Source organism: Brachionichthys hirsutus, chromosome 24 (genome assembly GCF_040956055.1).
Source record: "Brachionichthys hirsutus isolate HB-005 chromosome 24, CSIRO-AGI_Bhir_v1, whole genome shotgun sequence".
Lineage (NCBI taxonomy): Eukaryota > Metazoa > Chordata > Actinopteri > Lophiiformes > Brachionichthyidae > Brachionichthys > Brachionichthys hirsutus.
Window position 1 is genome coordinate 994,802 of NC_090920.1, and position 27,106 is coordinate 1,021,907.

Here is a 27,106-nt window from a genome sequence, read left to right on the forward strand (position 1 = left end):
CAGTGACAGCGTTTTCACTGCAGAACGAGCCTCTCCGCTGCACCCCCCCTCCCCCCCCCCCCCCAACCCAATCACAACACATCACAGCAATGAACGAGGGAGAGCAAGAGTGGAGAGGATGCTGGGGGGAGGGGGGGGGGGGGCAATGCGACGCAAATTGTTGGGAAATGCAGGGGCAATAAAGGAAATGCTAATCTTCCCTTTGCCCCCCCCCCCCCCCCAGCAGAGATGCAGGTGTATCGGGACGACGGTGGTTGAGCGGGTCGGTGGGGGTCAGGGGGGGCCGATGATTGTTTTTGTTCTGATTTTTGGGACCCCCCCCCGTGGTTCTGGGCTCGATGCCCGCTCTCTTGGCTCGCTGACCTTTCTCATTAAGCTTAAGCAACTTGCATAATCACTTCCATCGACCGTCCGCCCGTCACGCCGTTGCCCCGGAAACGCCGCCGATCAGCATCGTTTTTGCGCCAAGGCGGCGGACGCCGTCCGTCCACGCCCCGCCTGCTGCACAGGTAAACGCTTCATCCCAGACAGGGAAGACGGGGGGAGGGACGGGGTCATGGGTGGATCTGGGGTCATGGCAGGTCGGGGACGAATTAGGATCGAATTCAGGCCCGTCGCCGCCTTTTATTTCATGCCGGCTTTGAACTACAAACTGCTGCCGACGCCATGCATCAGCTGACCGGGCCCGATGATGATGATGATGATGATGCTTCCAAGCGACAGCTCCCGCTCGCCGCCTTCGCGCCGTTGCCATGGGAGACATTTATGTAAGCCATGCCTAATCCCGTTAGCCGCTGCCGCGGCTACTCGGAGGCGTCGATCCCGAAGTTTCTTCCGTTCTCGCATCAAAGCGGGACGAGGCGGGCCGGATCCCGAACCCAGTCGGGATCCGGCTCAGAACTCAAAGCACCTTGGAGTGACCTCTGATTCTAAACGGGCTCATTCTGAGCTCCTCGACCCGAGCGGCGAACCCGGGCCTCGTCGGATCATCCTTAATCTCTCCGGCGTCGTCCGCGATTATCCTCGGCAGCGATAGGAACGTTATTTAGGTCGTCCGCCGTCTTCCGTCGGGCGGGAAGAAGCCGAATGATCCCGATTAAAACGGCGGAGAAGGAACGATTCACCCAGAAAGAGGATTACAGACATGAAAGGGAGAGGAAGAGGAGCGGGAACGAGCTTCGTGGTGAAGGTCGACCATCGATCCGCCGTGGCTTCGGCCTCTGATTGGTGCAGACATGGCCCTGTGTGGGTGGAGCCTAATGCGGGGTCCCCCCCAACTCAATAACTTAGCATTGTTAGCTAGCATTCGTCCATTTCAACCCCAAGACGAACGCTGACGTTGTGAAGTCGAGGAGTGTTTGATGTGAGGACTGACCTCAGCATGGGGGGGGGGGGGGGGTAAGCGGAGTGACGCCCCAGGAGGGGGGGCTGTCGGGCAGTTTGTTCTCCCTGGCCCCCTTTTAGAGTGCAGACAAGTCCCAGGATGCTGAGAGATTAATGGAGCTACGCTGGCACCGTGATCCCTGCAGGATGCACGCGCACGCACACACACACACACGCGCACGCACACACACACACACACACACGCGCACGCACACACACACGCGCACGCACACACACACGCACACACACACACACGACGGCTGCTCATGAGGTCATCAATGATTGGAGCCTTTAAAAAATGGGGACAGGGGTTGTACACGCTGCAGCACCGCCCCCTTGTGGCCAATTGATATCTGGGATCACCATGGCAACATCATCAGTAATAAGCTTTGAACACGATCCTCCAGAATGTTGGAAAGTGGAGCGTCACAAGTCAAAGTGTTTAATCAGATAAAAATGTAATTATTTGGTCGATTGTGTTTATTTAAATGCTTATAGCGCCATCTTATCGCTGTTTGTATTGTTCTTGGTTTTAATTCACCTTCACTATTTCTTGTACTTGTGCGGAGCCGACTTAATTTCATTGCATCACTGTGTGAAATGACAATAAAGTGCTATTCTATTCTGTTCTATTCTGTTGTAGTTACTCACTTCGGCCATAAGAGGGAATAATAACTGACAGCGAGGCCGTGGAATACTAAAGCGTGTAATACGGATATTCACCACAGGAGGGCAGTATAGGCAGGAAATAGGTAAAGCTGGAGGCACTAACCAGCATGTTATATTTACGTCCATTTCCGGTGGCCTGCCAAAGTAAAAGCATGAACGACCCCGACGCTTCCGGGTTCTCCGGTTCCAGGTGGAAGCAGCAGATGGCGCCTCATCGAGACACCTGCGGATCCCAGCAGTGGCTCCTCCCCTTACCTGCCTCCGACCCGAGCTTCGTTTCATCGCTTTGTGCTCATTAATAATGTTTATCCAAGTAATCAGATTACTGCAGAGTCTTTATTTTGATGTCCAGACAAAACGTTACCGGTAATAAGTCCGGTGTGAACTTTGAACCTCTGTCCTCCTTGACCTTCGTCTCGCGGCGTCGCTCATCCGGATGCTGGAGGCGAGTCGCTCCCACGGAGACGTCGTCTAAACGAATCACACAAGACAGCGAGATCAGACGCCCCACGCCGACCAATCAGAGCGCGGGGACGCTGTCTCTCTGGAAAATGTCCCTCACATGTCCTTCACACACACACACACACACACACACACACACACGTCGTCACTCTTTACTCACGATGCTGCTGCTCCGGTACGTGGGCGGAGTTTTGGCGACTCGGACACTTTCACGCGCTGCAACAGATCGGGCCGACGAGCGGAACCACGAACGGTTTCATCCCCGGTCGGATTCCACGGCTCCTCCCTCGCCGCTCCTTCTCGGGGGGCCCCGCAACCGATCCGGAGGCGCCGACTCCGACTCCCTGCTCTCCCCCCGATCGCAGCCGCCGTCCGTCTCGGACCCGGAGGAGCGGGGAAGGTTTCCCGCCGGTCGTAAATCTCCCGCCTCCGGTTCCGATCGGGTCTCCGAAGACTCCGCCTCTTTGCTCCTTCCGGTTTGGACCTGAGGACGCGGCGGCGCCGGCCCGCGGCCGAGCCGCTGGTGTTTTTTCAGCTGGTAGAGCCACGTGAATCTCTTCCTGCAGGCGCCGCAGCTGAAGCGCTTCTCCCCCGTGTGGCGAACCATGTGATGCGTCAGCTGCACCTTCTGGACGAAGCGGCGGCGGCACACGGCGCAGCCGAAGGGCTTCTCGCCGGTGTGGATCCGCGCGTGTCTCTTCAGATTCCCCTTTTGGCTGAATCGTTTCCCGCACTCGGAGCAGCCGAAGCGTCTCTCGCCGGTCCTGCGTCGCCGCCTGCTCGACTCCGGCCGCCGCTCGCCGCTCTGCCAGTCGTCGCTGTCGTCCGTCTCGGGTTCGGCCGAGTCGGAGGAACCGCCGTCGGAATCCGGCTTCGGACGCCGATCCGGCTCGGAGTTCCCGCCGCAGTCGTCCACCGTGCCGCAAGCGCCCCCGCCGTCCCGCGCCCCCCCGGCGTGGCGCCCCATGTGGCGCGTCAGCTGCACCTTCTGGACGAAGCCCCTGTTGCAGAGCGAGCAACCGAAGGGTTTCTCCCCCGTGTGGATCCGCAGGTGCTGCCTCAGGATCTCCTTCCGCGCGAACGCGGCGCCGCAGAACAAGCAACCAAAGGGTTTCTCCCCCGTGTGAACTCTGGCGTGTCTCTTCAGGTTCGACGTCTTGCTGAACAGTTTGCCGCACTCGAAGCAGCCGAGCGGCGCCGACGCGCCGCACTTCACCCGACGGTCGCTCCCTCTCGTCTCGGGTTCGGAAAAGTCCGACGTGTCGGCATCGGCGTCCTTTTGCAGGTGCCCGTCTGGATTCGGGTTCTGGTCTGGCTGTGCGCCTCCATCATCCTCTTCCTCGGCTTCCGCTTTGACCGTGGGAAGCTGTGAGGCTTCCCCTTCGTCGCTCTTCGCGGGGAACTCGGCGACGTCGCCGTCCTCCGGGCCTTGAGGTTCCTCCTCTTCCTCTTTAACGTGCAGCAGCTCCGGTGGGTCGGCCCGGTCCCGGCGGGGGCTCCACTCCTCTTCCTCTTCCTCTTTACGCACCGACAGCAGCCGGATGTCTGTGCAGAACAAAGAAACACAAAAAGAGGATTTAAATAAAGATATTTAATAGATTGTTTTTTACATTAGTAGCTAATTTGACATGATTTGGTTTTAAATTAATTTCATCCGAGGAGCCAAAAGAGCCGGAATGTCCAGACATGCAGAGGATGCTGCTGTAGCAGCGGCTCACTGCGCTACCCGCTGCTCCAGCAACGCGGATCATATGCGTGGAGGAGTTTAAAGTGAGACGCGCAAAGGACGAGCACGAACCTGCTTCGTTCCAGCGGTCCATCGGGCCGTTTCCTCCAGAGACGCAGTTAGCTCAGGCTAACTTTGCATTACGACACGGCCAATTAGCTGCTATCGAAGGCTAATCCGGCTAGCTCGACCGAGCCTCGATCCGGGTCCCTTTCCCGGATTAGCAACATATGCTAACGGTAGCTGGATCTGCGGTTAGTTGCGATGAGCATTTATCGAAATGCCACCTGATCAATAACACAAACATGCTGCGATGGCTGCGTCTCACGGGGATGCCCGCTAACGGGACAGCTAGCCTGTTAGCTACGGCTAGTACGTTTTCCGGAACGACGCCTATGCCGATTTTCAAAATAAGAGTTGCCAAAAACCTTTCGTGCTTCGCTAAACGAGCGCGATTCAAGGACAGCTCTGACGTCACAAGACGTTTTCTGGATATTAATTAGCTATTTAAGATGGAAGTTAAAAATGTATAAAGGACAATATCCTGAGGACAAAATGGTTCCCATGGCAACGTCGTGTGAAACTAAAATAATGGATCGTAACTTATATTCAGTTACTTTCAGGATATTTGTGTTTTAAATAAGATACGCAGCTTCGTTTTCATCACAACACAAAACGACAGTATAAGACTTTTTAATAATGAAAATTACAATCAGTGACAAAAGACGTACACACAAACACAAACACAATGAAATCACGTCGCCTCGTCTTGGCCCGATGTCGATACTTCAAACTCGTACAAGAGAACTTCCCGAAACCTTCGACAAACGCGCTTCGAACATTTTCAGATTCAAACACGAAACAGAAACGGTGAATTATCTCTCCGGACGTTTTCTCTCCGTCGCTTCGCGCCTTTGCGATGAACTCTTTCATGTCTGGTCAGATTGGACTGCCGGCGCCGCCAGCTGGACGGGATTGGGAAGTTCGGGCACGAGAAGGAATTCTGGTTGCCGTGGTTTCCTGTGCTTCAGCAGACGAAGCGTTTTCCTTCGTGGTCGTTTACGTGCCCGACTCTGGTCCGGATCTGACCCGACGGGCCTTCGGGGGGGGGCGCGCCGACGGTGCTTCTCCTGCACGTTTCACCCCAGTGGGAGGAGCTTCCTTTAAACCCGTCTGCTTCTGCGTCTCCTCCCAGTCGTCGCTGTCGTCCGTCTCCTGCTCAGCGCCGCTTCCCTCTTCTTCGCCGCCTGGTTCCGAAGGCCCCGCCTCTTTGGCCTCCGCAGTTTTGCTCCGGCGACACGGCGACGGCTGCCGACTGGAACGCGGGCGACCGACGGGACGTCCCGCGAGTCCCCGGCGGTGCGTTTTGTTCTCCCTCGAGTGGCTCACCATGTGACTCGCCAGATAGTTCTCCTTTGAGAACGTTCTCCCGCAGATGGAGCAGCTGAAGGGCTTCCCCCCGGCGTGGGTAGCCATGTGTCGTTTTAGGTGTCCTTTGTGCCTGTACCTTTTACCGCACACGGAGCAGTCGCTGCACGCCTTCCGCTTGCGTTCCGAACTCTTCGCCGCGGGAACGACGTCGTCGCCGTAGTCGGAGCTGTTCTCGGTTTCCTCGTCGAGGCCACCGGGCGGCGCGTCTTTTTCTTCCGCACGGTCTCCAGCGTCGTCTTTCGGACTCAACCGCTCGGCGGCGCCGTTTCCTTCCGCCGGGCGTGGCGGAGGCGGCGGCGTCCGAGGCTTCGCTCGGTCGTCGCCCACAGGAGCGTCACCGACTGTGACGTTTATGGCGTCAGCCGCCTCCGGGCCTTGAACCGGTTCCTCCACCGGTTCCCCCACCGGTTCCTCCACCGGTTCCTCCACCGGTTCCCCCACCGGTTCCCCCACCGGTTCCTCCTTCAGCTCCTGCTTTGGTTCGTGCTTCGGTTGCAGACTGGGGGCCGGCGCCTCCCTTTCTTCACTCACACCACCTTTAGAGAATTATAAAATGCATACAGACACTTTAGAATTATTATTATTTATTATTATTATTCATTTGCATCTACCGTAGTTTAGTTTAATTTTTTTTGTTAGTTCATATCCGGTGTCCGCAATAATCTTTGAGTTTCCGGTACCCGTTTATATAATGGGGGGGGGTCGGCGCGTTTCGGGCCTTCTTTTTCATAAAGGCAGATTCGCGCCTCCGGGCCCGGTTTCTCTCGCGAGATTTGGCAACAAGAATGTCGCCACGGCTACGCGTTTTCACTCTGCCCGTCAAAAGGGGCCCTTTGGTCGAGAAACCCCCCACCGGAGTGCCCCCCCCCCCCCCCCCGCGTCCCTCAAAGGACAATAAACGAAAGTTACGAACCTTCACGGCTTTGCGGGACTCTCGGCTCGAAGTTATTTATTTGTTGACGCTGTTGACGAACTTCCTCCTCGTACTCTCGTATCTTTATACAGAACAGGTCGACAATGTCGTCGGCGGCCGCGTTCAGCCGCTCGCTGACCAAAGTTCTCAGCCTCTGGACGCTCGACATTTCCATAAATCCACGCGTTTAAAAAACGTTTTAAAAAATAAAAAAAATAGTCGCGTCCTCCGGCCTTGTACGACGAAATGTCCTCCTCGCCTCTCGCTCTGGGCTCGCGGGAGACTCCCCCCACCCCCCCACGTCACTTCCTTCCGGTGTCACTCTGCTGATTTTCGAAACAAAAGCATCCAGTCATATTTACAGACTTAAAAGTATTGATTGATTGACTACAGCAATGTGTAACTGTACTGTAGTTTTCAAATGGCTGTACAAGTAGTGTATAGTGAAGTCTATAGTTAAACTCATAAGACGTGTTATTTTAGAGAGTATCTTTGAAAATAATAAAATCTTAATAAAATAAAATATAATAAATACTTGACGGTAGATACGATGCTCGCAGGTGAAATATTAGAAATGTAAAAAATGATAAAACTCATGAAAAAATATACGTAAGGAACCTATATTATTTTTATCATTTTATTTTTTTATATACACAAAAAGATACTGTAGACAACAATATACATACAGTACATGCACAATACATAGTTAATATGATAACCGCTTCACGTAAAAAGCTTCTTATTTTACAATTTTGATGAATTCAAACATGTAGCATTTTTAATTCTCTCATTTATTAGTCATTGTTACTTCCTTTCCACCAATCACATCCATCCTTAGAAGGAGTGGGCGGCTCCAGATGTCCAAACAGCACCACCCACTCGACAGTGACTTGGAGACGGCATGAGGCTCTCGTTGCTGATTGGTCCATGCAGAGCGGCGCAGGGTGAGTGGGAGGGGCTTAGCTCATTGCATCCAACTGTCCACAGGCAGGGATACTGACTAAACAACAAATACATTTATATTTGTTAGGCCAGCAGTGGGATTTAGTGCTCTTACCATAGAATCATAAATGCGGTACCTGGAATTGTGAGGAGGAGGAGGAGGAGGAGGAGGAGGCTGGGATGAAGGAGTGCTGGTCGCCATGGGAAGGGAGGATGGAGATGACAAAGAGGAAGAGGAGGAGGCTGGTTGAGGGGAGGAGCCGCTCCATCCGTCTGATAACATGTGAACACCTTCAGATGGAAAACGCAAATTAACTATGCAAATAAATGCTGCTTTTTAATTCCAGTGTAATTAAAAATTCATGAGCAAACGATTCTAATTATTATTAGATTGCAACTACACAAGTAATTGTGCATCAAAGAAAATGTCTGCATAGACATGAAGTTTGTATTTACCTGTGGAGTGCGAGCAGTGCGGCAGGTTTGCAGTGGGGTAAGGTGTGGGTCGCCCCGGGTAACCATAGTGTTTGTAACCGTGATGATGATGATGATGTGATGCCAGAGGAAGGCTGGTGCCATAAGGAAAAGCTCCGCCTCCTCCGGCCGAGCAGAGCGACCAGCCTGTGGGACAAAGATCAAATAAATAGAATCTAATATTTGATCACAATCAAAAAATTATCCTTAATATCGCATGTAAATATTCTAAGTATACCGTAATTAAATCACGTCTTTATCCATAAATAAATGTGTTTTATAGCATATTAAAAATGAAACCGCTTTAAAGGGAAATGTGGACTCACAGGGCTGAATCCCCGCACGGCTCTCCAATGACCCGGGTAAGCCCCGCCCTCCTGGGATCCTGCGGCGGCCCAGTTGGAAGTTGTCGGTTTATACGTCATCCAAAGCGACGAACATTCGCGAGGCGAGATCTTACCTCTCTTTAGCATCCAGGAAGGCTTTAGCAAACGGAAACTAAACTATAATTAAAAATCCAAAACTATTATAACCCTGGAGCAGAGCATTTTAAATGGAGGTTCCCCCGAGCCGGGTCGGCGTGCACCTCTTCGTTCTGGTAGGCCGTGACGGCGATGAACTGGGCCTCTCTGAAGGCCACGTTGGAAACCAGGCGATGGCGAGAGCCGACGCACACGATGTGGAGCTGGGGCTCGTACCTCTGGAGGGAGTTCAGCATGATCTGGAGACAGACAGACAGACACCTGCTCACGTTGAAGCACACCTGTCTGGACGGACCCCAACCCAAACTGAAAGTTTGCGGTTTACTTTTCAATGATGGAGTGGAGCCATCTTTACACTCTGTTGTCCGTCTCTCCATCAACCCATCCCCCCCCCCCATCTAATGAGGCACAATTAACCAATCAGAGCTCTCCAGGCAGACGCACAAAAACAAAGTTTTCTATTCAGATTGAGAGGCTGGCTTCACATCTGACCCCGACGCTGTGTGTGTTTACACTGGCAGCGCCCACATTAGCTGGTGTGTGTGTGTGTGTGTGTGTGTGTGTGAATATAGTTTACCTCGCTCCCACTCTCGTCCACCTGAAGCATGATGGGAAAATTAATTCCCCAGTAAAAAAACATAATTACCATAATGTACAAATAAGCCGAGCAATTATTTCATTATGGCTGAGCTCTCTGTTCCAACCGCAACTCTGGATAGCATAATGGGGTAAATATAAACAACGCCAAATCTGTGTGTGTGTGTGTGTGTGTGTGTGTGTGTGTGTGTGGCGCTCCACAGGAAGCGCATGAAACGGCTTCCAGCCAATTAAGAGCTGTTTATCCCGTTCCCGTGGTTACAAGGAGGGCGAACAGGTGAAGTGAGCGGGGAGAGGGACTGAAGTGGACCATTAAAGTGGTGGTCTCTCGCCCACTTTAATACAATACAGAGAGGAGGAGAGAGAGAGAGCGGAGACGGGAGGAAGAGGCGCTCTTGACGTCGAGAGGCTGATAATGGGTGGAAGACAAAGATTAGAAGAGTAAGGAGAAGAAATAAATGAAAGTAAAGAGAAGAGAAGGAATTGGGAGGGAAAGAAAGAAAGAAAGAAGGAGACTCACCTGTCCTCCTCCGTTGACCTTGTTGGTGAGTTTGACCTTGTTGAAGGTCACGGCCGCCTTCATCCAGTGCGCGCCGAAGTTTGGAGAGTCTGGGTGGATGTAGATGCTGCCGTGGCCCCGCCCCTCTCCACGCCCCTCCGCCCGGCCAGCCGCCGTCCACTCTCCGTTCACGAACTTCCAGCGGCAGCCGTCGGCCGGCACAAAGTCCAGCAGGAAGGAGTATAAGGAGCCGGGGTCCAGGCCGGACACGCTGACCTTCAGCACCGGGAACATGCGGCTGCACAGACACACATTTAGAGGCGCTAACCAGCTAAGCTAACAAGCTAAGCTAACAAGCTACTTCCTGTATCACTGAGTTGAAAGCTGGCGCATCTTCTCCAGCTGGAAGAAACAGTGATTAAACACGATAACACGAAGAGACGGTCGTCATGGTTACCGTCCATTCTTTGTGACGATCATCTCGTTGGTGACGTGCTGAAATGTCCTCCACAGCTCGACATCCTCCAGGGCCACCCTCAGCTCCCTCTCCGTCGGGTCGCCCTTCTCCCGGCCGGCCTGCAGCTCCTTCTCCACCGCGCTCAGAACCCGGGACATGCAGCGTTCAGGCGAGCCGGGGTCACGCACAATCATCTCGCCGGAACTAACGGCGGCGGCGGCGGCGGCCCGGTCTGCTGAGGAGACGCAGGCAGAGTCCTCCTCTGGGCCCTCCACCTTCATCTGGACACAGAGACGTTGGCTAACTCCAGCAGTTAGAATAATAGAATAAACGTAGAAAGAATGTTAACTGCTACCAAGGCAATAATCGCTTCTACGCTGATGACTCACAACTTTACATCTCTGACAGGATTCAGGGGAAAAGTAACTTTGAAAAGTGTTTCTCTACGTATATAAAGGTGACGATCACTTCCTGTAAATCATTGAATGTCGAAAATGTCTTCCTTGAAAAGACAAAGAAAGTAAAATGTATTTTCATAAAGTTTTTATTCCATGAGAAACATTTTTAATTTAATGTTTGCAATGGGTTAGATCTAAAAACCAGTGAGACTAATTCCACAAACTGTAATTATTATTTAAATTAGAGGATTTAAAGTTCCTTTAATCCCTACTGCTCTTCTATTTTATTTTGTTGATTTTAATCTTTTATTTTTAGCAAATGTTAAAGAGTTGATTACCTTTCTTGTTTTTGAGAAGCAGCTGACTTTTTTTTTTACCATTTTACATTTCGTGCATCAACAAATAAACAAGCTTAATTTGTTAATTAATTTGTCTTTATTCTCATGAAATAAAAATAACATTTAGGATTTCCTTGAGGTGCAAGGATCAGATTTCATTGTGGAAGAATTAAAGCATTTGTAAAAATTAGTGGTTAACATAAACCCGTTGATAAATAGAATGCAATAATGAAAATAATAAAAATTCAAGATGAATTTCAAAAAAACATGATTTATACTGATATATATATGACATAAAATCACATTTAAATGATCACATAAAAACAATCTGAAGAATCTACCTAAAGTTTCTAAAACAATATTTTATAATAAAAACATTTATTCACAAATAAATGAGTGGATTGATTTACCTGTGAAGCACGGCGGTGAAATAATCCAGAAACAAAATCAACTGGGAAACAAGTGCTCAAAAATTAATAATAATAATATTGATTATTAAAAAGTTGAGCGGCTTCTCATTTGTAATGTGAAGACGTTCAGTCTCCAACTGAACACATCCGAAACAATCAGAGGATTTCATTCTGACTACACCTCATTCTACCTCTCTCTCTCTCTCTCCCCATCACACACTCAACCTCGCTCGACCGCTCAGTGTTCCTCTGACTGAAGGCGTCTGGACTGGTAATTATGATTCATTAATTAATGTGAGGCCAAAGCGAGTAACAGGAAACCAATATCTTTAATACGTCAAGTAAATCAACGCAGACCCCGTGAGAGCTCAGAGCAGAGCTCAACTTCATTTCTTTTTTTTAATCCCTCTAAAAAATGAGTTGCTAAAATTAAAGCTCAGTTTTTATTCATCATATATTCCCGACAACACATTTTCTTCTTAGAAAATGCTGTAAATCTACACCTTTAAAATTTGAGCGGATAAATTCAAAAACATTTTGTTTACATTTTGATTTTAAAAAGCGATCGCTCCGTCCTGGAGGTTTAAATGTCACATTGAACAAAACACAACTAAGCTGTTCAGATCAGCACGTCACGGAGAATAGGTCAAATCCAAAAGGCAGAACATCTGGAGGAAGCTCCACCCGTCCGTCTGCGCAGACATCCGATATCCACAATGAGGTTTTGCTGCCTTTAAAAAGGGGGGGGGGGGGGCGGCGTGTTTCGGGTGCGTCTCCTTGTGTGTGTGTGTGTTTTAATCAGCGGGCAGCGGCAGGTGGAGATTACAGGCTTTAGAGACTCAACAGGCGTGAAGGAGTCGCCAACGAGGGCGCCGGGCCTCCTCCGTTGTTTCCCCCGGGAGCGGCATCTCTCCGTTGACCGGATACAAAACTTCGCCGCGTCCTGCTTCCCGATTGGTCGGACGTCCTGAGGAAAGGGGGGACGTCTAGCAGCAGCACGCCTTGCAGCATTTGAGAAAGGTCTCCCTGGAAGACAGAAAGGACGGCGGACGCGTAAACCGACTCGCTCACCGGTTGGACGCGTGCGAGAGCGTGCGAGTGTGTTACCTGGCAAAGGGGACGTAGGACAGTCCGTACCTGAGGGACAACAGCAGTCAGTCAAACAGGCAGAAGAAGGGCGTGTTCAGTGATATTAGCGTGTGTGTTTTCAAACCAGCAGAAGGAGAGGAACTGGAGAGCACAGAACGCCAGAGCCAGGCCGACGTTTCGCCACTGCGGGAGGAGTCAGAGAAACTCGTTGAGGACAAAGTCAGGGGACAAATGCAGAAAGTACGCGCTTTCACGTCTCACCAAGAAGGCAGCACAGAGCGTCAACGCCAGGAAGACCTGAGCGGACACACAGAGACAGGCGGCGTCCATCAGCGAGTCCGAATCATGGGACGGCGCTCGAGGGTTCCTTACCAGCATCATGATGGTCGCCAGGGCTCGCTCTTTAGCGCACATGGTCTTCAGCTGCCGACACGGACCCACCAGGAACATGGTGCTGACGGGAGGTTAGCGGGGAGAGAATCAGCGTCAATGTGTTCTGGGAACGTCTCCACTAGAGGGCGATGTTTCCTCGGTCCGCGACGGCGTTTAAGAATGACACCCAAAATAAAATGACATAAAAGTTCTGCTGAGGCTGTTCCCCACGCTTCTGTGTGGAGTGGGACCAGTTGGACCAGTTTGGACCGGGATGATTACAGATTAGCGACTCTTGTTACCTGAGCAGAGCGCAGACATTTCCTGCAGTGTAGAAAGTGGCAAACACACCGATACCGAGTCCTGGGATCCACAGCAGGAAGACGCCCTGCACAGGATGGACAGACAAGCTGTTACCGTGGATACGGAGACAGACAGGAGGTCACTGTGGAGATCCAGATGCAGATAAAACCAGACAGGAGATGCACCCATAAAGAAACAAAGCTACGGGAGAGTCGCAGGTGGATAGGTTACCGTAGAAACGGGGGGCTTCAGCCGCATACTCACCAGGAAGGAGAGCAAAAGGCCCAAAATGAAGGTGAAGGCAAAGCCCTTCGTCCTCGTCCCGCAGCTCAACGTCGTCGCCTCGTCGGCCCGCTGCACACAAGTCGCTTTTCAATCTTTAACAATAACAATCGTTTCCCGATTCGCGCTTTTACGTTTAAACCTTTTCCTGAGTTTGACTTGAAACACTCCAGAGAGAGAGAGAGAGAGAGAGAGAGAGAGAGAGGTTCAGGAGGGGAAGTCAATAAAGACGGCGAGCGTCCGTCCGTCGACACAGACAGACATTCCTTCGGGCCACGGAAAATATTGACACGGCTCAGTCACGCATCACAATTAAGTATCTGTACGTGAAAAGCAGGTTTATTTGACGTGGAAAATACACACCGGGAGTCAACAGACACAGCCCCCCCCCCCCCCTCCCCCCCGGGCCTTTGGGAAATATCTCATGAATATGATGAGCATAAATAGTTATCATTATCCTGCAGATGGAAGCCAAACATACATATGTCATTGTCATTGCCGTGGAAACGCAAGTAGACAAGATTTCTCCGGGTGACTTGGCAATGTGCGGAAGATATATTAAATGGTGTTTGATATTTGTAACAACTGAATAAAGTTTCAACAAAACAAACATCATTGAAAGATCCACGTTGGGTAAGTGTGGAAAGCATTTCTCATAACTTTCAGATTTTTTTTTAGAAAATTAAATCTAATTTACCTGGTTATTACCCACAAGTGCTACAAATACAGTAAACAACAACAACAACAACAGTCACCTCCAGTATTCCGGGCTCGTCTTCCTCTTTCTCTCTCCGCAGCATCTTCTTTAATTTATCCATGAAGGCCTTTTTTTTGTTCCCCTTCCTTATTTCCAGTAAACAAATAAATAAGATAAAAGCACTTTCCGTATGCCTCCTTCCAGGTAACGCGAGCTCGATCTGCCGCAGGTAACGGGGCGGTGACGCTGAAGAGGAGTCGGACAGGTGGAGCGCTTCCGCCTGTAGCCCCGCCCCCCCCATGGAGCTTTATCTATTTATGGTTTCTGTCTTTGCTTTAGTGACGTAGCGTCTAAAAATAAGGACGGTCCCCGTTTCAATGCTTGTTTGACACTTTTGGGACTTTTTAATTGTTGTTTTCAGTCAAACAATCATCATTGTATTTAAATAATCTCAACAGCACGGCTTTAATCATAAAAACAATATTATTGTCAAAAACGAGTGGGTTACTGTTTTTGAATATTTAATTTAATAATAAACCAGTACACTCTAACTCATTTCACTGCTCCAGTTCTTCTTGTGTTTCAATGTATTTTTTCTGATGAATAAATTGCGGTTCTGGCGACCATTAATGACATCACAGGTTGCGCTCACGGTCCACTTCCTGTTTAATTAACTTAATTAACAATTCGTTTATTGCTTTTCTTATCATTTGTCAACTGAAAACGATCCTACTTCCTTTTGAAGTTAGTTAGTTCATTTTTAATAATTATTAAAGCTTTTAAACAGCTGATAAGAACGTGTCGTCAGAATACCGGAAACAAACCGGGAAGGGGCGTTGATAAATACAAGGAAAATATAAGACGGGTAAAACCAACACGTTAGAGCGGATTAATACTTAAAATATTAACCAAATCAATTCAGTGTCAATCATTAGTACCAGCCAATCATAGCAGAGTAAGGCGGGGCTACGTAATCACGCCCTTGGAAGTGTTTCGTTTGCTTCCGGTATGAAGACCTGTTAGCTTGACAGTAAACACCGCTGAGCTAGCTACGTTGTTTACACGCTTGAGATTTGACGTCGTGTTAAGACGCGATCGATAAGGATGGGTACGTGTCGCCGATGGTCACGTCATCGATTTGTCGTGTTTAATCGGGACTAGTATTTTATTGTTGTTGGTAAACGATAGCTAGCTAGCTAGCTCAACTTCCACACTGAACATGTTTCATTAATTGACTCAGATAAAGGTGAATATTAATGAGGGACCGTCTTCATGGCTGTTTTTATTATTCGGTTTATTTTAGTTTAAGTGTTTTAAAGTTGCTTAAAGCAGGATCTTGCAGCCGGATCCACAATTTCTCGTTCTACAAAGCAATATGCTATTTTATTGATTTCAAATTCGACACTATATAATACAATGATTCATGAATTAACAGGACTGTTTTTTGTTGATTTAGAGAAGATTCCGTTTCCATTGAGCTTTAAAGCATCACTTTCCTCTGTTTCCATGGGAACGATGGCAGAAGCAGCTGAATGGAACCGAGCCGTCGTTAACGTCGAAATCTCCTCCTCGCTCCTCAGCCGCGTCTCCCCCCGTTTCCTCCTGGCGCCTCCTCGTCCCTCCTCTCCGCCTGCTGACGGCCACGATGTGGCGGGCCGCGCTGCAGCAAAGCGTGAAGCATTATGGGATGTTGGAAGACTTTGTTTCCCTGGCGACCGAGGCCGTCCCGCAGCTGTTGACGGACAGGCAGAGGAGCCTGCTGCTTGCGGCGCTCAGGGCAAAGGTCAGCGTCGATTCGATCCGGAACAATGTTTGACCGCTGCCGGCGGCTTTTTTAGGTTTTCACGACTTCGGCGAGGCACGGAAACGGGTTTTGCTGATTTCACCGCGTCAGAATCTTCTCAAACATCGAGGTTGTGTATTTAGTGAAGTGTGTTTCTCGCTTCAGGCGACCGTCTGTGAAGCCGATCCGCAGGCCGCCCGCCGAAACAAAGTCCGGTCCGTCTCCAGGGGAACGGTGAGAGCAGGAGAACCTCCACATCAGGATCTCTTTGGCCTGTCCGATTAGTTTTCTCCCTCGTATTGCAAAGATGTCCGCGTTTTACTGCAAATATTCTGAATAAATGAACTGCAGTTTATTTTGTAATATCCTGGGTTCTGACGGGTTCTGGGTTCTGCCCGCAGCCTGACGAAGAGGTGGACGAGTGGAGTTCTGCTCTGTCCGCGTTGACCGATAAGCTGACAGACAGTCCAGCAGACAAACAGCGCCTCCTGCAGGTCAGTGTTGCTACAGCAACATCGCGGCAGCCGAGAGGTCTCTTTGTTTTTATGACCTTTTTATTTGTTTTATTCCAGGAGGTGTTCAACCAGAGTTTTGACTCCGCCCTCCAGTCGTTCATTTCTGACTTCCTGTCCAGGATCGAGCAGCTGTTCCCCGTCCCCGACTTCAAACAGGTCTCGCTTGGTTCAGCGTGTTAGCATGTCCGCGTTTTCTGTGGCGGTAAATACAGCTCGGGATGATGGGAATGTTGACGTTGTGTCACCCAGGCGGCTTCCTGGCTTGATGCTGCCCCTGGTGGTACGGAGGACTGCCTGCTGGAGGCAGATAGGGAAGGCGTCAGAGAGCTGTTGACCAATCAGTGTTGTCGACTGGGACGGGCGACTGCCGCAGGTACAGAATCTCTCGTTGGGCTTGTTTTCCATCATTTAATTGTAATTAACTTTCATTTTAACTGTTTATTAACATCAAGTGCATTTGTTTTCCTCAGTGGGTCATGACACCGAGGAGATCCTCCTCTCAGCATGGTCCCACCCCCTTCTCACCCGACTGACCAATCCAGATCCTTCTGTCGCTGACGCCGAGGTCCAATCGGATCCTCTCCCTGACGTCCTTAGTCCCATCCGGCTTGATGTGGAGCTGGTAAAGGTGGAGGTGGTGACGACAATGGAGGACCAGCAGGAGGAGATAGAGGACACTGTCCAAGAGGCAGCCAATGGGAGCTCGGCAGTGGGCAGTCATGAGTGTGATGTCACGGGCAGGTGAGACTCTACATATTATGTAACTAGATAATTCTTGTTGCAGCTCATGTTCAATCGGCCAATCATATTGTCCTGTCAGGTATAAGGACGCACCTGGAAACCTTTCTGTCCAATCAGAAGACACAGGTAAGACCCTCCCACACACACACACACACACACACACACACTGAACAGGCTGAATGGTTTACTCCCACCTCTTCTCACATTCGACCAATCAGATTACTCTGAGATCACAGCCGATGCTCTCTACAGAATTTCCCACAATTCCCAGCGAGTGGCTCACAAGTGTCCTCAGTGTGGCAAATGTTTCATCTACCGCTCTCAGGTGAGTGTCCACCTTTCACCTACGTGTACTTGAGTACGTGTTTATATTCTGGTACTGTAGTACCGGTACGTTCCCGTTCCTTCACCGTTCCTCAGGTGATCCGTCACCTGCGCACCAATAAGTCCTGTGGCTCCGCTCCGACCGTGACGGGAGACGCTCACGCCGAGCAGCCCCGCCCCCCGCAGCCCCGCCCCCACACCTGCTTCCAGTGCAACGCCTCCTTCGACGGCGGCGCCGAGCTGCTGGCTCATCAGCGCAGCCACCGGGCGCGGCCCGTCTACCAGTGCGGCCGGTGTGACCGGGAGTTCCGTCACGTGTCCAGCCTGTCCAATCACAAGCGGATCCACGCGGACGGCGCGGCGTTCGAGCGCGCCGAGGAGCGAGACGCCCACCTCGCCTGCACGGTGTGCGACCGGGCGTTCAGCTGCCAGACGCAGCTGCTGCGCCACCTGCAGGGCCACTCGGCGGCGGGAGCCCAGCCCCGCTACAGCTGCCGCTTCTGTGACCACGCCTTCTCGGGTGAGCTTTACAAGGCGGGGCTTTTTCAAGCCAGCCGACCTTCCCGGTAAACCGTTTGTCCCTTCAGGTGTGACCCAGCTTCGCATCCACCAGCGCACGCACGCGTTCCGCTCGTACCGGTGCGAGCGGTGCAGCAAGACCTACAGCTCTCTGAGCGGCCTCCACTCGCACCAGGCGAGCCACGGCGGCGACGGCGGCGGCGGCGGCCGCTTCCTGTGTCCGCAGTGCGGCAAGCGCTTCAAGACGCGCGACGGCCTGGAGGGCCATCTGAGGACGCACACCGGGGAGCGGCCCCACCGCTGCCCCTACTGCCCCAAAGACTTCACCGCGCTCGCCGGGCTCAACGTCCACGTGCGGCGACACACCGGCGAGCGGCCGTACGTGTGCACGGTGTGCGGCAAGGGCTGGCCGTCTGGAGGAGACCTGCAGAAACACATGAGGACGCACACCGGCGAGCGGCCGTACGTCTGCCAGGACTGCGGCAAGGCCTTTTCTATTTCCTGCCACCTGACGGAACACCGGAGGATTCACACCGGTAGGACAAATGTCCCTCGGAAGCCGCTCCGATGTCCGGCGGGACCCGCCGTCTCTCGTTTGTCTCGCTCACTCCCGTTTCTCTGTCGTCCAGGGGAGAAGCCGTTCGCCTGTCCGCAGTGCGGGAAATGCTTAAGGAGGAAGTTCGACCTGAAGAAGCACATGTTGTCTCACAGCAGCGTCCGTCCCTACGCCTGCGTCTCCTGCACCAAGAGCTACACCCGCAGAACTCACCTGGACAGACACCTGCTGACACACGGGACGCCGGGCGGCCAGGCGGGGGCGCCGGAGGCTGGCCAGCCCTGACACGCCTCTGGTTTGCCTTTGAGCATCCAATGGGAAAGCGTTTGTGTTGCCGTGGAGATTTTGAATGTGTGCTTCGCTATATATAAAGGCTGTTGTGTGTCTATTCCGAGTCTGCTTCACTCGATTGAACCGGGACTGGAATCAGGGCGTGAACAAACTTTATTTGGCGTCGTATCGCTGGACGGGCGACGACAGGAAGCGCGCCTCGTCTTCGTCGTTTGTTAGATGACCTTCCTGATCCACCTGCCCATCCTGAACAGATGCGTGTAGAAGCCGTACTTTCCGTCCCGGTCGCAGCCCTCGCCCCAGGACACGATTCCTATCTGGTACCAGCGGTTCTCCGGCGGGTACTGCAGAGAAAAGGAAGGATGCGTCGGTTTTTATTAGCACAAACCCGATTCCCCAGAGACTCACCTTCATCACAAACGGCCCGCCGCTGTCTCCCTCGCAGGCGTCTCCACGCTTGCTGTCGTCTTCGCTGTAACCTTCAGGGACGGTTTGAATGTGAGGGAAACCGGAGCGACTCCACTCGGAGCTAAGATGCTCAAACTCAAATCATATCCTTTTTATTTCTTTACCGGCACAGAACATGTTGTCCGTGATCCTGACCGATGTGGAGGCGCGGCAGGTGTCCTGGTCTACGATCGGCAGGTGGATTTGCTGGAGGACTGTGGGTAGATTCCTGGCTGACGGGTTCCAAGTTTCCTTCAGGTTCCCCCAGCCGCTCACCCGACCCCTGAAGCCTTCTAAAATCAGCCTGTCGGAGGGAAACGCCCGTCAGTCGGAGCCCGTTGGTTGACTTCGGGGTAAACGGAGTTCTCGCTTACGTCTTGGCGACCTCCTTGCTGGGAAGGCAGATGGGATGGATCTGATCGGTGAACGTGACCGGCCGTCTCAGGTGCAGCAGGGCGATGTCGCGGTTGAGGTTTTCCCTCCAGTTGTACTTTGGGTGGACGATAATTCTATCGATTGCCACGATCTTCTCAGTCCGGGACTCGAACCTGAAAAGGTTGCAGGTTTTCCCATCGATCTTTAATCTGCAGACCTTCGTTTAGGCCGCTAATTCTCGCAGACAGGAAGTCTTACTTGGCCCTGTTGTGCTTTCCCAGGCGGACCAGTATGTCGCCGGTGCTGAAGTTCTTGTTCCAGGGTGGGTAGAGGATGCAGTGGGCCGCGGTGAGGACCCACTGGTCACTGATCAGGCTGGCGCCACACAGCAGCTCCTGAGGGCTGCGCTTGTACAGCATCACCTGCCTGCAGGGGGCGACACGTCGACCAAAACGCGTTTAAACCGGGCCGGAGCGCGTTTCCCTCCGCTCCATCGTGTGAGAGAGGCGGCTTGGTTACCACGGCGCAGAGGCCGCCTCGGCGCTGTCGCCCCCGACGATGCGCTGCTCCCTGTACGACTCCAGCAGCTCCGCTTCGTTGGCGTCCTGTTTGTTCAGCTTCTCAAACAGCGGCCGCTGTCCACAAACTGCAGCACGACCGGACGGTAAGCCAGGCAGCAAAAAGCAAAAAAAGTTCATTCACAGAGATAAAGAGCTGCGTCATCAGCGTAATGACAAAACGAGCCTCTGTCGCATCCTGACCCAGAGTGAACCGGGTCGAGAAGAAGGAGTGAATCCCCCCCCTTTACCAGAATAACCAGCTGGTTTTACAAATCGATCGATCCAGAAGCTACAATTTCATTGGTCGGTTAGTTAATAACGAGTTATCTACCAGCTTCTCCTTCTCCAAAGCTACGGACATTGAAGAGCTGCTTCCTCTTGGGCCCCAGGACGGAGCGCTCGGTTCCTCCGCCCTCTGTTGTCAGCTCGTCGTCGCTGATCAATGACTCGTCTGGGGGGGGGGCAAGAGAGGCAGGTTAAAGGTATGGAGAGTGTTCATCACTGTTGCATTCAGCGGCCATTTTTTTTTGTATTTACCACACAGCTCAAGGTCACAGTAGTCGACTGTCACGTTGCCGGAAACCGCCACATAGCACCAGGGACCCTCGGGGTCGTTGTCAGGGTTACGGCACTTGTTGCCCGGCAGACTGACCTCTGGGATGAACTCCTTGTCCTTGCTGAGGGCCAGAGCTTCCGGCGCCGACCACTGCAAGCAGGCGTGGCCGCTCACGGTGACGGCCAGGTCGCCGGCGTAGTCAATCCCGTAACTCGGTAAACATTCAGCCGATTTGACTGGTTCGGGGGCAAAAGTGGGCGGGACAAAGGGCTGACCTTGGAAATAAGAGGAGAGAGTGGGTTCACCTTTTCATTGCTCGTCGCACATCGCCGTGTCCTTCGCTCGGATCCAGACGCGCGTACCGCATATGGGCACGGTGCAGGTCTCGTTCCGGACCGTCGGGTCTCTGGTGAAGCACCAGGGTCCGTTGGGATGGTTGTCCGGGTTACGGCAGAAGTTCTCCTGCAGGATGCTGTCTGGTTCCGAAGCATTGAACTCCCTATGCGCAGACAGGTGGGCTGATCGACGGGTGAGCAGTTAGTTAGTTAGTTAATTAGTTAGTTGGTTAGTGAGTTACCTTATTATGGGATGTGGAAAATTGCTCTTCCAGCTTTGACATTTTCTTCCTGAACTTGTGATGTTAATGTCTCCTTCATATTTCATACCTGCACCGGAAATACACCTGCCTGAAAACACACACACACACACACAGACACACAGACACACACACGGTTCAGTATACATATATATATATATATATATGAATCGAGGTCAGTTCATTGATCTTTACCTGCTACGCATTGTCTGACATTCTCAATGCCCTGTTGCGTTCTTTTTAGCTCATCTCCTTTACAGTCTGAAAGACAGACAGGCAGACAGACAGGCAGGCAGACAGACAGGCAGACAGGCAGGTTAACGCACTCGGTTTGTGTAATCCATTCTGGACTTTGCTCAGCCCACATCTGATGAAACTCGACAGAAAAATGAAATGGCTGCAGCAAAACTGACACGAGAAACGAACCGTTACTTAATTATTAATGAACGAAACTTGAAATTCCGGGAAATCAGCCGCTGTTCCGTTTCCTTCTGGTTTGACTCTGTGAAAAGAAAATGTTCCCAAAAACTTGCTGTCCGTTCGTTGCTTCTGACTGGAGGCCCGATAAGAAATAAATTCAACATCTTTCCACACTGATTGTGGGTCAGCCGAGCTTTGAGAACTTTGAGAACTCACCCACGTATTTCACCCAGAAGCCCTCCTGAAACAGAGAGAGAGAAATGAGCAGCACTGCTAGTACTATTACTCGTAGTATCACTCGTACTATTACCGGTCGTGTACTAGAACGTACCGTTTTGTCCTCCTGTTCAAACACTTCTCTGGCCTCCTCGTGGTCACAGATTTCCTCGATGCACTCTCTCTCCAGGTTTCCTGGCGTGAAATAGAACTCAACGCGTATTACTACCAGAGAGTAGGGATACTTCACTTAGAAAATGACACGTTACTTAAGTTTTAGGATCAAAATTGTGGCATAAAAAGTACAATATTTGACTCCAAGCAGAGGCCACGCGATTAAATGCAGCTCCAATGATGAATCGGGTATTACTGGATGGTTGGTTTCCTCGTGTCGGATTAAAAAAGACCACCGACCTGTTTTCCACTCCTCAAACATCAGATTGGCTCGGGGGTTCCTGACCAACACCTGAGAGGCCAGATGGTTGCTGAGGAAAACTGCAGACAGACGAAAATCACTCCTGTCTCGCGTCTCGATAAAGTAAGCGTTCAGATTCTCTCTAAGTGGAAGCCCTGCAGTCAAAATAAAGCTACTGACAACACATTAAAAATGGAAGAACCCGGAAGAAGCGCTCGTGACAATTCTGTGTACTTTGAAATATTTACGCAACCTGAACTTCACATAACACTTTTAATTTAATTCCGTGTTCCTTTATTAGCTGTTGAAGTTGCTCAAGTTTTCAGCTGCGTATATATTTGTCCTTTTTTGGCAGTATATACGACTCAGTACTACATTTATACTATTACTAGTACTACAAGTTCAAGAGGCGGTAATGCGGGGGTACCATGATTAGCCAGGCAGCTGTGCAGTAGAACCAGCAGCAGCAGAACAGCAGCAGGTTGAGATGTTGGTTCCACCATGATCCAAAGCGAGCAGAACCTGAGACCCGGATCCAGCAGACTCCGCCGTCAGTCTCTCTGTGCGTGTCCGTCTCTGTGCGGGGGGGGGGGGGGGGTGTTGACCAAAGGGTCAAAGTATGAGCGGAACTGATGAGTGCGAGTCGTGCTGGAGGACAAGGACGTCCACATCTTGGGTGAAAGACACGCCGTGAGTAATAAATGCAGGAATTCTCCTCGTGAATTTAATAGCAAATATAATCAGTTTTCATCTTTGTGATTTTTGCTGATGGTGGCACCAATCGGACCGGCTCCCCAAACATGAAACTCTGCTTTCCTGTGTTGTCGCAGCCAGCATGCTGACCTTTTGTCCCCCGGGCTTGAACATCAGCTGTGTAAATGAACAGCTGCTGATCTGGGATCAGGGACACATCACCTTTCTGGCTGCTTACCACTTTAAAACTGCGCCCAAGAAAGAAAGAAGCTTTTATCGCCACAGAGATTCATATATACAATTATAAATAATACAATATTGTGAAATTTGTCCTCTGCATTTTGACCGACACACGACAACTGCTCTCAAACCGCAGTGAATAAATACGCAGAAGATATTTTGCTTCTATTTACACTTACATTTATTTTACTTTTAAGTATGACAGGAGAATATCACGTCACACCTTTTCTTTTTTTGTTGAGCTGAACAGAACAGAACAGGACAGAACAGGACTCAGCTCGATGCTGGACTGGACCTGCTGCATATTTTCTGTCCAGTGGGGGCAGCACCGCCACGCGATGTTTTCAAATCGCCTGAAGCATCAACGAAGAAGAAGGCAAAGCAAACGTCGCTAACAATGGCATCTTCCACGGAGTTGCGGATCGATCACCTTCCTTCAGACCCGCTCCTTCACATACTGTCCTTCCTGAGCTTCAGAGACCTGATCCAGTAAGTGTCTGACGCCGCAGCGGAGCCCGCAAAATGCCCGCCGGAAGTAAACAACTGTCGTCGAGCTCAACAAACAACAAGTAAACAAGCCGCGGGCTCGCTAGCATCCCGAGGCTAGCGGCGGTAAAAGTGAACGCGGAAGTTGTTGTGTGGCAAACAGAAACACGAAATAAATGTTTGACATTTTATCAGTTGTTTCCGAAAGAACAAAATAAACTAAAATTAGTCGGTGTCAGGAAATAAATTGTCTGCCGGACATGAGTTCCAGTCAGCTTCACGTCACAGCCTAGCAAACGAAGCTAACAGGGAAGGGAAGTGTTGGTTTTAATGGAAGTCACTGCTATACTTCGAATACATAAAGCTCTTGTATACAGTCAGCTCGCTGCCTGCTTGTTGACTGTTTGTCAGGCCGGAATTAAAATGTTATTTTCAACTTCCTGGCTACATTTCTTCGTGACGTCACAGGACGTAGCGCTGACGCGTTTGTGCAACGAGTCCATTAAAGTGCGCAGATGTTTTCCCCAGCCAATGAATTCAACGAAATGGAGCGAAAACGTGTGTCTCTCTCTCTCTCTCTCTCTCTCTCTCTCTCCTCCAGTTGTAGTTATGTCAACAGGAGGCTAAATGAACTCTCCAAACACAACCCGCTGTGGAAGCCCCTCTGTTCCGAACACTGGCTGCTGACGGAGTGAGTACCGACCACCGCCTCGCTCGTTCGACCTCGCCCGTCGGTCACGTGTCCCGCCCCGCCCCGCGTGTGTTTTGTGTGTGACTTCAGCGCCGACCGGCAGAAGAGCGGCGTTTCCTGGTACTGCCTGTTCAAACAGTACTACAGGGACCTGGGCCGCTACGTCCAGCACTACCCGGTGCTGAAGACGGGCTGGGAGCAGCTGAAGGGCTTCCTGCAGCAGCGGTGTCCACGCATGATCGCGTCGCTCAAAGGTGATGGCGGACGCCGGTCGGGACCGGGACAGACCCCCCCCCCCCCTCCAAAATGAAAACTCACCATCTGGATCAACTTTATTAACGCCCACTGCTCAGGCGGATCGCGTTCGAGTCTCTTTCCAGATCCCGTGTTGTCCTGAATTGTTTGTGTCGTTTGATTTCCGCGCCAGAGGGCGCCACGGAGGCGGAGCTTAACGACATGGAGGCTCAGATTGGCTGCAGACTCCCAGACGACTACCGCTGCTCCTGCCGCATCCACAACGGACAGAAACTGGTGATCCCGGGGTCGGTGTCCGTCCGAGCGTCTCCCGGACGCCGTTGCCCCGTCTGTCTAACCCCCCCCCCCCCACCCCCTGTCCGTCCGCGCCTCCTCAGGCTGATGGGCAGCATGTCCTTGTCGAACCACTACCGCTCGGAGGTGCTGCTGGACGTCGAGACGGCGGCCGGCGGCTTCCAGCAGAGGAAGGGCATGAGGCGCTGCCTGCCGCTCACGTTCTGCTTCCACACGGGGCTCAGCCAGTACATGGCGCTGGAGTCGGCGGAGGGGCGCCGGATGTTCGAGAGCTTCTACCCCTGCCCCGTTCGTATATTTCATCCTCGAATCCAGCCCGTCGTCGCTCGTCTGCTTTCATTTGAGGGCAAAAATATCTTCCCGAGCGTGAAGCCGGTGTAAAAAAAAAAAACGCCGTTTCTGTGTTTCAGAGTCAGACGGCTCAGGATCCTTCCGCCATCAACATGTTCATCACAGGTCCGTTCAACAGTAAAACGCACGCCAGCGACCCCCCCCCCCGTGGTCGTTCGCCCCGACATCAATGCAGGATGCTCTTCCCTGGCTGTGTGTTCAGGTTCTTGTTTCTCAGAGTGGTTCATGACCTACGTAAACAACGTCGTCACGGGGGAGTACCCAATCATCAGAGACCAGATCTTCAGGTGACCCCCCCCCCAGCTGTTTTCTAGGAATCGTGATGGTCGGCGTCGGGCTAACGGTCTCTGATGCGTCTGCAGGTACGCTCACGATAAGGGTTGCGTGGCGACGACCGGCGACATCACCGTCTCCGTTTCTACCTCCTTCCTGCCGGAGCTCTCCTCCGTCCATCCGGCGCACTTCTTCTTCACGTACCGCATCAGGTACCGTCCCGCCCGCGTTCGCGCGGCGCGCGTTGCTCCTGCGTTTCGTAACAAGGGGGGTTTGACGCCATTTTTCAGAATAGAGATGTCGAGCGACGCGTCGCCCGACGCCGCCTGTCAGCTCGACAGCCGCTACTGGAAAATCACCACGTCCGACGGCAACGTGGAGGAAGTCCAGGGCCCCGGCGTGGTCGGTACGGCGTTGGCGTAGGCGCGGCCCACCTGCGCGGTTCGGGCTCAAAGCCGCACGCTCAGCTCGTTTCTGTGTGCGCAGGAGAGTTTCCCGTCATGACGCCCGGAAAGGTCCACGAGTATTCCAGCTGCACCACCTTCTTCACGCCGTCCGAGCACATGGAGGGGCACTACACCTTCCACAGGCTCGCCAACAAGGAGGAAGTGTTCAACGTGGCCATCCCTCGTTTCCACATGGTCTGCCCCCCCTTCAGGGAGCCCGCCGTTCCAACGGTAGGCTCTCGACGTCACGGCGCCGCGGCCTGTGAGAATGTTTGGAGCGTTCCCAACGTGTCTCTTCGCAGCAGAAGGTGCCGGCCGGCTTCACGTCTCGCTTCGGCGGCGAGGACGACGGCGAAGGCGACGACGACCTGAGAGGGATCAACATGGCAGACTTGGAGGGCGCGTGGTGCCCCCGACACATCTGACCTCCAAAACCCCCGCTGCTGTGCTGTGAAGAACACCAGATGGACTGATTTGGGTCTGACTGGGAAGCAGCAGAGGATTCTGGGAGAGGTAGTACCAATCAGAGCCACACCCGGCCTGACATCGCCGCCCTTTGCTTCGCGTCAAGGATTACTGACGGACGGAAAATGGCTCCCGTCGCGAGCGTAGCCGTGAGTTGTGTTGCGTGTACGTCTTGTGGGCCAATCGGAAAGCTTTCTGTAAAATGTTTCCGGTTTAATTTGGCCGTTCTCCGACTGCCAAGGTCCCCGACCTGAAGACTTGCCCCTTTAGCCCCGGGTTTTGTGTGTCAGGGGTCACGCAGCCCGTCCCTAGCGCTTGTGTTGGCCGTACGGAGCGTTGCATCATCGTAAATAATATGATCCAGCCATGCTGTGCCTTAAGCTCAGCCTCGCGGAGCCGCTAGCAAGGCTCTCATTGAGGGTTGTAACCATGGTTACACTGCCACGCCGAGCGTCAATCGGTTTAGTCTCCATTTTATGAATATTATTACAAATAATGTATTCTTTATTTCTGCAGAATATTTTTTTCCTCAAATGGGAGGCGGTAATCTCGAGGGAATCGGGAGGCAAATATGATTCCCCGGGTTTGTGCTTGGACTCGTTTAGATGAAGCAGACGGAGGACGTGATTGGTGGTTTGTTTTGTATGTTTTGGGTAAATAAATCACAAATATTCA

At 51.8% G+C, this 27,106-nt stretch overlaps 7 protein-coding genes across 7 annotated transcripts; 2 read left to right on the plus strand and 5 right to left on the minus strand.

Annotated features, from left to right (window-relative positions):
- Positions 1 to 2,378: 2,378 nt before the first annotated feature.
- LOC137912220 (zinc finger protein 771-like) lies at positions 2,379 to 4,565 on the minus strand. The gene is made up of 4 exons (XM_068756570.1): positions 4,313 to 4,565; positions 3,500 to 4,059; positions 2,675 to 3,223; positions 2,379 to 2,523 (listed from the first exon to the last, which is right to left on the minus strand). The coding sequence occupies exons 1-3, from the start codon at positions 4,332 to 4,334 to the stop codon at positions 2,771 to 2,773; spliced, it is 1,035 nt and encodes a 344-aa protein (XP_068612671.1). The 5' UTR covers positions 4,335 to 4,565; the 3' UTR covers positions 2,379 to 2,523; positions 2,675 to 2,770.
- A 338-nt stretch (positions 4,566 to 4,903) lies between these two features.
- LOC137912040 (zinc finger E-box-binding homeobox 1-like) lies at positions 4,904 to 6,862 on the minus strand. The gene is made up of 2 exons (XM_068756387.1): positions 6,585 to 6,862; positions 4,904 to 6,207 (listed from the first exon to the last, which is right to left on the minus strand). The coding sequence occupies exons 1-2, from the start codon at positions 6,757 to 6,759 to the stop codon at positions 5,300 to 5,302; spliced, it is 1,083 nt and encodes a 360-aa protein (XP_068612488.1). The 5' UTR covers positions 6,760 to 6,862; the 3' UTR covers positions 4,904 to 5,299.
- Positions 6,863 to 7,418: 556 nt separating this feature from the next.
- On the minus strand, positions 7,419 to 10,316 carry LOC137912036 (T-box transcription factor TBX19-like). Its single transcript, XM_068756384.1, has 8 exons — positions 10,036 to 10,316; positions 9,600 to 9,876; positions 8,561 to 8,721; positions 8,461 to 8,496; positions 8,327 to 8,385; positions 7,983 to 8,147; positions 7,664 to 7,841; positions 7,419 to 7,584 (listed from the first exon to the last, which is right to left on the minus strand). Exons 1-8 carry the CDS (start codon positions 10,314 to 10,316, stop codon positions 7,419 to 7,421), a joined length of 1,323 nt encoding a protein of 440 aa, XP_068612485.1.
- A 1,778-nt stretch (positions 10,317 to 12,094) lies between these two features.
- On the minus strand, positions 12,095 to 14,045 carry LOC137912046 (vesicle transport protein SFT2B-like). The gene is made up of 8 exons (XM_068756394.1): positions 13,983 to 14,045; positions 13,210 to 13,299; positions 12,945 to 13,030; positions 12,643 to 12,724; positions 12,532 to 12,567; positions 12,395 to 12,453; positions 12,289 to 12,318; positions 12,095 to 12,207 (listed from the first exon to the last, which is right to left on the minus strand). Exons 1-8 carry the CDS (start codon positions 14,043 to 14,045, stop codon positions 12,168 to 12,170), a joined length of 486 nt encoding a protein of 161 aa, XP_068612495.1. The 3' UTR covers positions 12,095 to 12,167.
- Positions 14,046 to 15,569: 1,524 nt separating this feature from the next.
- Positions 15,570 to 18,733, plus strand: LOC137912222 (zinc finger protein ZFMSA12A-like). The gene is made up of 11 exons (XM_068756571.1): positions 15,570 to 15,707; positions 15,873 to 15,941; positions 16,109 to 16,201; positions 16,280 to 16,378; positions 16,472 to 16,595; positions 16,693 to 16,963; positions 17,043 to 17,089; positions 17,182 to 17,288; positions 17,384 to 17,807; positions 17,875 to 18,342; positions 18,436 to 18,733. The coding sequence occupies exons 1-11, from the start codon at positions 15,570 to 15,572 to the stop codon at positions 18,645 to 18,647; spliced, it is 2,052 nt and encodes a 683-aa protein (XP_068612672.1). The 3' UTR covers positions 18,648 to 18,733.
- Positions 18,734 to 18,860: 127 nt separating this feature from the next.
- Positions 18,861 to 22,740, minus strand: f2 (coagulation factor II (thrombin)). The gene is made up of 15 exons (XM_068756380.1): positions 22,665 to 22,740; positions 22,237 to 22,317; positions 21,938 to 22,017; positions 21,823 to 21,847; positions 21,382 to 21,447; positions 21,169 to 21,277; positions 20,954 to 21,090; positions 20,573 to 20,866; positions 20,367 to 20,486; positions 19,995 to 20,121; positions 19,734 to 19,901; positions 19,475 to 19,648; positions 19,226 to 19,404; positions 19,062 to 19,132; positions 18,861 to 18,997 (listed from the first exon to the last, which is right to left on the minus strand). The coding sequence occupies exons 1-15, from the start codon at positions 22,738 to 22,740 to the stop codon at positions 18,869 to 18,871; spliced, it is 1,836 nt and encodes a 611-aa protein (XP_068612481.1). The 3' UTR covers positions 18,861 to 18,868.
- Positions 22,741 to 23,567: 827 nt separating this feature from the next.
- fbxo3 (F-box protein 3) lies at positions 23,568 to 27,104 on the plus strand. Its single transcript, XM_068756383.1, has 12 exons — positions 23,568 to 23,659; positions 24,258 to 24,347; positions 24,438 to 24,601; positions 24,775 to 24,889; positions 24,980 to 25,184; positions 25,307 to 25,352; positions 25,450 to 25,534; positions 25,610 to 25,732; positions 25,811 to 25,926; positions 26,007 to 26,197; positions 26,269 to 26,580; positions 26,948 to 27,104. The coding sequence occupies exons 1-11, from the start codon at positions 23,568 to 23,570 to the stop codon at positions 26,389 to 26,391; spliced, it is 1,350 nt and encodes a 449-aa protein (XP_068612484.1). The 3' UTR covers positions 26,392 to 26,580; positions 26,948 to 27,104.
- Positions 27,105 to 27,106: the final 2 nt, after the last annotated feature.

Excerpts from the sequence above, each read along its gene's own strand:
- LOC137912222 (XM_068756571.1), top strand. The coding sequence starts at position 15,570 with ATGTGGCGGGCCGCGCTGCAGCAAAGCGTGAAGCATTATGGGATGTTG. Across the intron at positions 16,379-16,471 it reads CCGTCCCCGACTTCAAACAG|GCGGCTTCCTGGCTTGATGC; the intron begins GTCTCGCTTGGT and ends TGTGTCACCCAG. Across the intron at positions 16,596-16,692 it reads GGGACGGGCGACTGCCGCAG|TGGGTCATGACACCGAGGAG; the intron begins GTACAGAATCTC and ends TGTTTTCCTCAG.
- LOC137912036 (XM_068756384.1), bottom strand. The coding sequence starts at position 10,316 with ATGAAGGTGGAGGGCCCAGAGGAGGACTCTGCCTGCGTCTCCTCAGCA. Across the intron at positions 9,877-10,035 it reads ATCGTCACAAAGAATGGACG|CCGCATGTTCCCGGTGCTGA; the intron begins GTAACCATGACG and ends GTGTCTGTGCAG. Across the intron at positions 8,497-8,560 it reads GCCGACCCGGCTCGGGGGAA|TCCGTTTGCTAAAGCCTTCC; the intron begins CCTCCATTTAAA and ends TATAGTTTAGTT.
- LOC137912046 (XM_068756394.1), bottom strand. The coding sequence starts at position 14,045 with ATGGATAAATTAAAGAAGATGCTGCGGAGAGAGAAAGAGGAAGACGAG. Across the intron at positions 13,031-13,209 it reads GCCTTTTGCTCTCCTTCCTG|GGCGTCTTCCTGCTGTGGAT; the intron begins GTGAGTATGCGG and ends CATCCTGTGCAG. Across the intron at positions 12,725-12,944 it reads AATGTCTGCGCTCTGCTCAG|CACCATGTTCCTGGTGGGTC; the intron begins GTAACAAGAGTC and ends ACCTCCCGTCAG.
- f2 (XM_068756380.1), bottom strand. The coding sequence starts at position 22,740 with ATGGTGGAACCAACATCTCAACCTGCTGCTGTTCTGCTGCTGCTGGTT. Across the intron at positions 22,018-22,236 it reads GTTTGAGGAGTGGAAAACAG|GAAACCTGGAGAGAGAGTGC; the intron begins GTCGGTGGTCTT and ends ATTTCACGCCAG. Across the intron at positions 19,902-19,994 it reads GAGGCGGCCTCTGCGCCGTG|GCAGGTGATGCTGTACAAGC; the intron begins GTAACCAAGCCG and ends CGCCCCCTGCAG.
- LOC137912220 (XM_068756570.1), bottom strand. The coding sequence starts at position 4,334 with ATGGACCGCTGGAACGAAGCAG. Across the intron at positions 4,060-4,312 it reads GGACCGCTGGAACGAAGCAG|ACATCCGGCTGCTGTCGGTG; the intron begins GTTCGTGCTCGT and ends TGTTCTGCACAG. Across the intron at positions 3,224-3,499 it reads ACAGGGGCTTCGTCCAGAAG|GGGAATCTGAAGAGACACGC; the intron begins GTGCAGCTGACG and ends TTCAGCCAAAAG.
- LOC137912040 (XM_068756387.1), bottom strand. The coding sequence starts at position 6,759 with ATGGAAATGTCGAGCGTCCAGAGGCTGAGAACTTTGGTCAGCGAGCGG. Across the intron at positions 6,208-6,584 it reads AGTCCCGCAAAGCCGTGAAG|GTGGTGTGAGTGAAGAAAGG; the intron begins GTTCGTAACTTT and ends AATTCTCTAAAG.
- fbxo3 (XM_068756383.1), top strand. The coding sequence starts at position 23,568 with ATGGCATCTTCCACGGAGTTGCGGATCGATCACCTTCCTTCAGACCCG. Across the intron at positions 24,348-24,437 it reads GAACACTGGCTGCTGACGGA|CGCCGACCGGCAGAAGAGCG; the intron begins GTGAGTACCGAC and ends GTGTGACTTCAG. Across the intron at positions 25,353-25,449 it reads CATCAACATGTTCATCACAG|GTTCTTGTTTCTCAGAGTGG; the intron begins GTCCGTTCAACA and ends CTGTGTGTTCAG.